Source organism: Neophocaena asiaeorientalis, unplaced genomic scaffold (genome assembly GCF_003031525.2).
Source record: "Neophocaena asiaeorientalis asiaeorientalis breed wild unplaced genomic scaffold, Neophocaena_asiaeorientalis_V1.1 scaffold469, whole genome shotgun sequence".
NCBI classification, from domain to species: Eukaryota; Metazoa; Chordata; class Mammalia; order Artiodactyla; family Phocoenidae; genus Neophocaena; species Neophocaena asiaeorientalis.
In genome coordinates this window covers 1,797,613-1,805,291 of record NW_020172691.1, presented here as the reverse complement: position 1 = coordinate 1,805,291, position 7,679 = coordinate 1,797,613, and the positions used below count along the sequence as shown (strand labels likewise).

Sequence of the window (7,679 nt, the reverse complement as noted above, 5' to 3'; positions counted from 1 at the left end):
GGTCAGCGCACGTGGCGGCCCGGTCGGTGTGGGGGGGGTTCCAGTTCTGCCGCCGCCCAGCTTATCCCACTCGGGACTCGGCGAGTGCCCACTCCAACATCTACTCTCCTCCCAAGTGTAGTTTCGCAAACCGAAGGCCCGAGGGCCAAGGTCATGGGGGGCCGTCCCCGGTCTGCAAGCAGCGCACCCCGCAGTGTCCACCATCTCAGCGCCTCCGCGCCACCTGATGGGGTGTCTGCAACTGTTGTTTTTATGTTGCTGGAGCCCCTTCCTGCTCAGCCCCCACCTAACCCCCATGGGCGGGTTTAAGATAAAGAGAAAGAGAAACTTGGGAGGTGGACAGACAGGCTTGCTCCTGAGGTCTTTCTCCTTGGTGCAACTGTTAGTGAGAGAAGGTTTGTTATAGCTAAGTTTCCCTTTTAATTATAGTCTTGCCTAATGCTAAACGAGCTGGAGAGGAGAGTGATCCCACAGGAGCTAGGATATCCCATTTTGCCCTAGTCTAGGGGTTTGGTCTAGTTTTCTTTGCAGAGACTGGTTTCTACAGCATCAGCGTAATTTTACAGTTAAATTCTTTTTGCGGAGATGGCAAAACAGCCTGGGCTGGCTTTCCGAGGCCTTGTGTACATTTCTCCGAGCACTTAGCGTTGAACAGATGTGGTGTTTACAAAACGCTTGATTTGGTGAGTAAGTCATTGTTGGCTGGTGGGTGGCTGGCCTCACTGAGCCCCTGCCAGGTTCCAGCAGCACGTTACACCATAGGACATAAAGTGTGTTTTGTGGGCTCCCCCCTCCAGAACCCCACAGCATTTAGAGAACCAGAAAGAAGGCGTGTAACTCCTAGCCTGCTTTGTTTAGGAAAGACGTACAGGCACTGGAAGTCTGAGCTGTGTGTCGGGTAAGTGAAAAGTTGCAGCGCTTCCGCTGGGAAACTAGGATGTGGGCAGAAAGAAAGTTGCGGCGAAAGGGGCAGGACCTGAGGGAGCGGCAGCAGGTCTTCCACAGCCACATGGGCCTCTTTTCCTGACAGCCAAGCCTTCTGCGGCCAAGAGGCTGACTTCTTTAGGCCTGGGCTGCCTTTTCTCTCGCCTGGGAAGGCAGGGTGCCTCCAGATCCAAGAGGCCTGCCCCTCGGTGTGCCCTCGAGGAGACGGCCAGACAGGGGTCCCTGGCGGTTCACCCCTACAGCTTGTACCCAACCCCTGGGAGATGGTGGAGCAAGGATCCAAGGCTGGGTCTGAAGGGTCCCAACCCTTGGCACCGCAGACCCACCCCAGACCCATAGGCAGCTTGGGGAGGCCGCAGAGCAAGTAGCAGAACCAGGATCAGGATCAGGGACCTGCCTGGCCGCGTTCCCCTTGCCACCCTGGTGAATGCACCCAGGTTACCTGGGTTCTAAAGTTGTAGATGTCAGGTGTCCCAGAAACTTTATTGCTTTGCCCCAAAACATTGGTCAGTTTCTGTTTTCTGTGGGAGGCTTGTTTCTGTTTGCTGTTGGAAGTCCGGGTCCACCTTGACTTCCTTACTCTGTGTGGCTGTTCTAGTTCAGTGCTCGTGACCTCATCCGGCTCCCTGGTGATGGGCCCTCTTGGAGTTTCCCGTGGTGGGGGGACCACCGTTGCCCACTTGGGGTGGTCACCGTGTGGGAGCGTGCGTCATGCTCAGACGAAGTGGTAGCTGTGTTATGGGGATGTGACAGTCTCACTGATCGCTGACGACACCCACCCTCCCCTCAGACCTCCTTCGCTTTGGTGTCTGGTCAGCCCCTCCCGAGCGGCTCCCAGGCCAGAGGGGCGGCTCCACTGTCGAAGGTACCTGCGTCCTCAGGAAGTGGGTGGATGCCTGGGGTGCCGCCCCATCAGGGATCTGCCTTTTGAGTTTGAGCCTTTGAAGGCAAAGCTTCCCTGCGTCTGGACTGTACAGGGGCTGGTGAGGCCACTGCTTTTAGTTCATGTTTTCGTCATCTTGGTTGTCACAGTGGCCCGAGCAGAGCCGGGGCGGGTCTTGAGGGCAGAGGTCCAATAGGAGCAGCAGGTGTCACGTGTGGCCTCGTGGAGCCAGGTGCCACGGGCGGGCAGATGTCCTCCCTCCTGGGCCGCCCGGCGGGACAGGTGCTCACCTTGCTGAGGGCCGGGGAGCGGTCAGGGTTGTGTCCCGGTCTCCTCCGTGGCCTTGGAGAGTCAGCTTAAAGAGGGGTCCCCGGACTGAGGTTCTGGGAGCTGACGTGTCATGGAGCCGGAGAGGAGTTTGAGGGGGGGTTTATCTGGCAGATGTGGTTCTGCTGGCGTTCCCCTGGGCTGGTGAGACAGGGACCCTTGGATGTGACTGAGGGGAGGGGAGGGTCCCAGGGCGAGGAGGGACCTGGGGGAGGGGAGGGAAAGCAGCACTGGGTCTCTGGAGAGAGGTGTGGGCACGGCTGCTCAGGACAGAAACGTGGGAGGTGGGTGATGGGGGGGCACATGAGGGCTCAGGTGACTTAGCACTGGAAGGGTCCTGGGGTGGAGCCTGTGGGTCCCTCATGGGCGTGGCTCTTTCTGGAATGGTTACTTGCAGAGGCTTTGAACGCAGAGAGCCTTCTGTTGAGCTCTGGCTGGCCCCGTGGGTGTAGACCGGGAGCACGCAGGGCCGAGCTTCCTGAGGCCTGTGGGCGTGAGCACCCTTTAGGGGGGCCGCTGTGTGGTGGGGCAAGAGGTGTCTCCTGCCCTGTAGGGGTGGGGGTGGGGGGCCTTTTCTCTGGAGCTTCTCTCTTGCATTTTGGAGCTGTCTTGGGCTCTGCAGGGTGTGGAACAGCATCCCTGGCCCCCACCCCCTCGGTGCCAGAAGCCACAGATGTCCCCAGACGTGGTCCAGTGTCCCCTGGGGGCAGGATTGTCCAGGTGAGACCCCTGTTTGGGAGCATTTGCTCTTTGAGGCCTGGTTCCCAGTGTGTCCATGCCGCTCACTTCCGTGGGTTAGGACGTGTATCCCAGGGCTGTTTGGACGCCTGTACAGTTGGCTGTGAAGCTGGGGGCTGCTCTGCTTGACTCCCTTCTGGTTCTGGCCGTTGCAGTGGGCCCAGCACCTGGACCTGGTGGCGTGCTGCCCTCTGTGCGGGGCTCCTCCTCAGAACCCCTGCCCTGGGTTGCGCTGGACCTCTGTAGCTTCAGCTCTGACCCCTCCCTTGGCAGGGCACACCGAGGCTTAGAAGGGTCAGGGGACTCGGCCAAGGTCACTCCCAGGGTGGCCAGGCTAGAACTGGGGGCACCCCTGCAGGGGAGCGCGGCTGTGTTTCGGCGGAGGTCGCTGTCTGGGGGGCTCCGGCCGGCGGGGGTTGGTGGGCTGTGGTGTCTTTTGGGAGCTGGTGCGCCTCCCACGTGCTCAGCGAAGGTCAGCCCAGGCTTTCCATGTGTTGTGCGGCCCCATAGTTTGTGAGAGGTGATCTCACCGGCCGGTGGAGGGAAGCCCGGCCTGCGGAGTGAGATCCCTGCCCCGACCACTGTCTTTGGGGTGTCCAGTCTGTCACAGCAGAAGGGCTGGAAGTGGGGTGGTTCCCTGGCTGCAGAAAGGCGTGAACACAGGCTGTCGAGGAGAGGGCCGCCTGCCGGACCGTGTGAGGGGTCCTGGCCTTGGCCCCCTGTCCTCCTGGGCGCGGCATGTGGTGCCTGCCGTGGGCAGCCTGGGCCGGGAAAGCCACCGGAGCCTGACTTTCTGGTGTACATACCACACAGTTGCCCTAAAGTACCCAGAGCAAGGACAGGGGAGTCATCCAGAGCAGGTTCCCATTCAGCAGCCGGAAGAGGGTGAGTGTTTCCCAGACCCCAGCACCCGGTCACTTGTGCCAAACCCCTTCCTGGAGGAAGGCAGCGATCCCATCCCGGCAGTTGGGGTGCATACCCCGGCAGCCAGCGCTGACTGCAGACCTCCTCTCGGGTCTCCAGGGATGGAAGGGTGTGACAGAGCCAGGAGGTCCCCTGGGGGCGGGGCGGGGTCTGTGGGAGGGCCCCCCAGTTTCCAGCTTCAGCTGAGTGATGACTCTGGCACCCTTCATAGCAGGGAAGGGCTGGAGGGAGGCTGCCACGCAGGGTCAGCTGACCCTTCATCTGCTGAGTTGTGTGTAAACGCCCAGAAAGGCCTGAGGTCATCTGGTGCCAAGCAAGTCTGTCTGGGCCACCCCCCGACGGCAGCAGGGTGGCAGAGCCCGGCGCCCTGTGCAGGTGTGTTGGCTGTGATACCAGCGATGGCGCCAAGTCTGCCTAGAGCCCCCGAGTCCCTGCCACCGCGAGTCAGCGAGGTCTCCCTGGGCCTTCCGGAACCTTCCATCTGCAGACAGGGAGCAGGAGGAAAGGAAATATATAAAGCACCCAGCACAGCGCTGGCATGGGGTCTCCGGTCACATAGAGCTCTCTCCTGTGCCAGCTGTGCTCCTGGCATCTTCTCAGGGGTGAGCAGCTTTCGCCTCCTAGTTTATATAACTTGGGACTCGCAGAGCAGTGACAGGAGCGGGGGCACAGTCGCCACGATCTCCTCACGCCAGCCCCGCTGCATGCTTTCCATGCCACGTTCCAGCCCTGTGCGCCTCTGGACGCTCCTGTGTGTCCTGTTTTCCAAGAACAGAAACATTTTCTAAATACAGCACAGTGATAAAATCAGGAAGCACATATCAACACCACATCATCATCTAATACACAGGGCAGATTCCGGTTTTGTCAATTTGCACAGGTGATGGCCTTTCTCTCTCTTTTCCCCTTAACGTCTGATTTTGAAATTTAAACGAGGGCTGGAACCTGGACTGGTCAGACCAGTTCCTTCCTCCTCGGCGGCACGGGGGTTGGGTTGCTTGGAGGGACTGGCTGACAACCTTCCTGTCCTGATCACATGCAGGCTAAACAGAGGTGGGTATTCCTCTAAGTGAGTTGGCGTTTGTCTCAGGTTTTTTGAGAATGCTCCAGCTCCTTTGTTTCTTCAAGCTGCTTTTCCACAGCAAACCCGTTTGTGCTTGTGCCCAAGGCCTGGGCACAGAGGCGGTCCATTGCCAGCCTCAGGGCCCTTCGGTCATTGCCTGCCTGGGTGCCAGGCCCTGGGGCAGTGGGGCACAGCTGCGGGCTGTACTCCCCAGGGTCTCTGGGAGGCAGGAGGAGCCTGGTCTGACCTCGCAGGGGTGCGTAGGGGACAGGACAGGAAGGTCACGAGGCCCAGGTGTGAGCTGGCCTCCCGATCCAGAAACGCGCTCTGTGTCGGGGGACGGGGGCATGTTGAGGATGGCAGGGGCCACCTGTCTGTGGTGGGGAAGTTGTTTCTTCCACACTGAGTTTCTCTCCCCCAGGCAGAAAGCCGCAGTGGGAGGGACCCCTGAGTGCGGCTAGGGCCACTGCCCTGCAAGGGTCTGTCCTTGCATCCCGGCTGCCGGTTTTCGGGCGCTCAGGGGCTCAGTGCGCTCAGCCTCGGGGGGCTGTTTTGTCTTCACGCCAAGCAAGGTGGGGTTGGCTGTGGATGGGGACAGTGCCTGGGTGCTGTTCCGAGGGTGACGGTGTCATTCCTTTCCCCATGGCAGCAGGTGGGATGGAGAGCCCCGTCCCCTGCCTGCCCTATCACACCTGCCCCGGATTGGGTTGGGAGCCTGCAGCACAGGGCACCTCTCCGTTCACTTAGGCCCAGCCAGCCTGAAAGTGGCGGGCAGTGGAAGGCTCCTGGGTTCTGGACCCGCCCTGGGACTATGTGGACACTAGGCAGGGAGGCCACCGGAAGTTTTCCTCTCAAACATTCTAGGGCACCTGTCCAAAAGGACAGCCCGGGCCACCCTGCCACGTCTGAGCTCCAGGGACCTCCCCAGTGATTTGTGGGTCCTTACTTGTGATCACGTGCTGCATATCCCAGCTTTGTCCTAAAGCCCTCATCCCCGCTGTCGTCCGAGTTTGTTGCGTGGGATCTCAGCTCTGGACTTGGAAAGCTTTGGTGTTTGCTGAGCAGTTGGGAAGCTGCCCCGTGATCCTGCTCCCAAACTGGCACGGTAGGGGGTGCCGTCGGTCTCTCTTTTCTTACTGTGGTTGAGGTCAGCGTGTACATGCGACTTGGGATGTTCTAACTCTCACTCCCGCCCCGTGGGCAGATCTTGGAGGCCTCTTTCATGCCTTTGACTGATGAGGCTGGGCCATGGTCGTGCCCCGGGTTACCACCTTAGGGTAGGCCAGATGGTCGGCACCTTGGGCAGAACCCTCTTTTTTTGCGGGGGGCGCTGTGCCATGCAGCCTGCGGGATCTTAGTTCCCCGTCCAGGGCTTGAACCCAGGCCACGACAGTGAGCGCCGAGTCCTAACCACTGGATCACCGGGGAGTTCCCAGGGCAGAACCCTCTTGACCCTGAATGTTTTCTCGTTGCATTGCAGGAAGCTCTTCGTGGGCGGTCTTGACTGGAGCACCACCCAAGGTAGGTGCGAATGGACCTCTGTCTTTGGATTGTGTGAATTGTCTTTAATTCCTGACTTATTTATTGTCTTGGTTTCTGGGAAGGGGCACTTGATCAGGAGTTGATGGGGGCAGAGATGAATGATCGTGGGCTTTGGAACTTGATCTCGTCCTGATGCTTCATGGCCATGGTCATGGTCACAGTCGGGGAGGGTGGCCAGCTCTGAAGGCAGAGGCTGTTGGCGTGTGGAGGTGGAGCCAGGAGGGCTAGGGATCCGCTGGCTCTGCCTACTTAGCTGTGGCCTTTTTTCTTCCCGCGGAGATGGGGTGCACCTTCCCTTCCCTGGCACCCCGTCCTTCACCCTCTCTGCTGCCCCCATGTCAGTGGATCAGCCAGTTTAAAGGTTCCTAGTTGCACACTTTACAGGTCAGGCTGATGGGCTGGGAGTGTGTGACCTGCCTAATGCCCTGCTGTGCATGTGCGTGTGTCTCGATCTTTGAGCAGAGACGCTGCGCAGCTACTTTTCCCAGTATGGAGAGGTCGTGGACTGCGTGATCATGAAAGACAAGACAACCAACCAGTCTCGAGGCTTTGGGTTCGTCAAATTCAAAGACCCAAACTGCGTGGGCACAGTGCTGGCCAGCAGACCACACACCCTCGATGGCCGAAACGTGAGTGCCGGTCCCCGAAGAAAGCTCTCTGTCTTGTTGTGTGTGGCTCCTGGGCGTGCCTCTGTGCCCGAGCTGTGGGGTGTGTGTGTCGAGGACTGCTTTCCCGTGGGCTTGGTTTGAAGGGGTTAAGGCTCTGAGCTTAGACTGGGCGCTGGGCCAGGATGCGGCCCGGGCCACCTGATGGGCCCTGTGCCCCTGGCCCTGCTGCTCACACCTTCTCTCTGGGGGAAGCAAGCCTCCTGTTCACCACTGCTCCTTTGAAACTTCCAACAGATCGACCCAAAGCCCTGCACGCCTCGGGGGATGCAGCCGGAGAGGACGCGGCCGAAGGAAGGCTGGGTAAGGGGCTGGGGGTTCCTGCTGGGTGTCCCGCAGCCGCTGATGCGAGGGGAGCTGTGTCTCCGACCTGGGTCCTTGCTCACTCAGACTGAGCAACAGGAGGGCTTCCGGCATGAGGTTGAGCAGCTGAGAACGGCTCGGGTCGATTCGGTGTTGGAAGTTTATCTTGTAGCCGAGAAGTTTCTTATTAGTCTACCTTGCAAACGACGGCTCACAGCCATCTGTCGTTAGGAACCTTCCGTCGTATCCGCGCCGACTGCTCCTGGCCCCCCACCCCCCACCCCCCACC

At 59.9% G+C, this 7,679-nt stretch overlaps 1 protein-coding gene across 3 annotated transcripts in view; it reads left to right on the top strand.

The window, feature by feature from the left end:
• The first annotated feature begins 5,848 nt into the window (after positions 1-5,848).
• The window catches only part of DAZAP1 (DAZ associated protein 1), a 14,635-nt gene continuing 12,804 nt past the window's right edge, over positions 5,849-7,679 (top strand). For 2 of the 3 annotated variants that reach the window (XM_024739959.1, XM_024739961.1), the window contains exons 1-3: positions 6,272-6,401; positions 6,885-7,051; positions 7,325-7,390. In XM_024739959.1, coding sequence (XP_024595727.1) covers positions 6,938-7,051; positions 7,325-7,390 — 180 coding nt within the window. In that variant the 5' untranslated portion in view covers positions 6,272-6,401; positions 6,885-6,937. Of the gene's footprint in view, positions 5,986-6,271; positions 6,402-6,884; positions 7,052-7,324; positions 7,391-7,679 lie in introns of those variants that run through there. The other variant, XM_024739958.1, reaches the window with a different exon arrangement.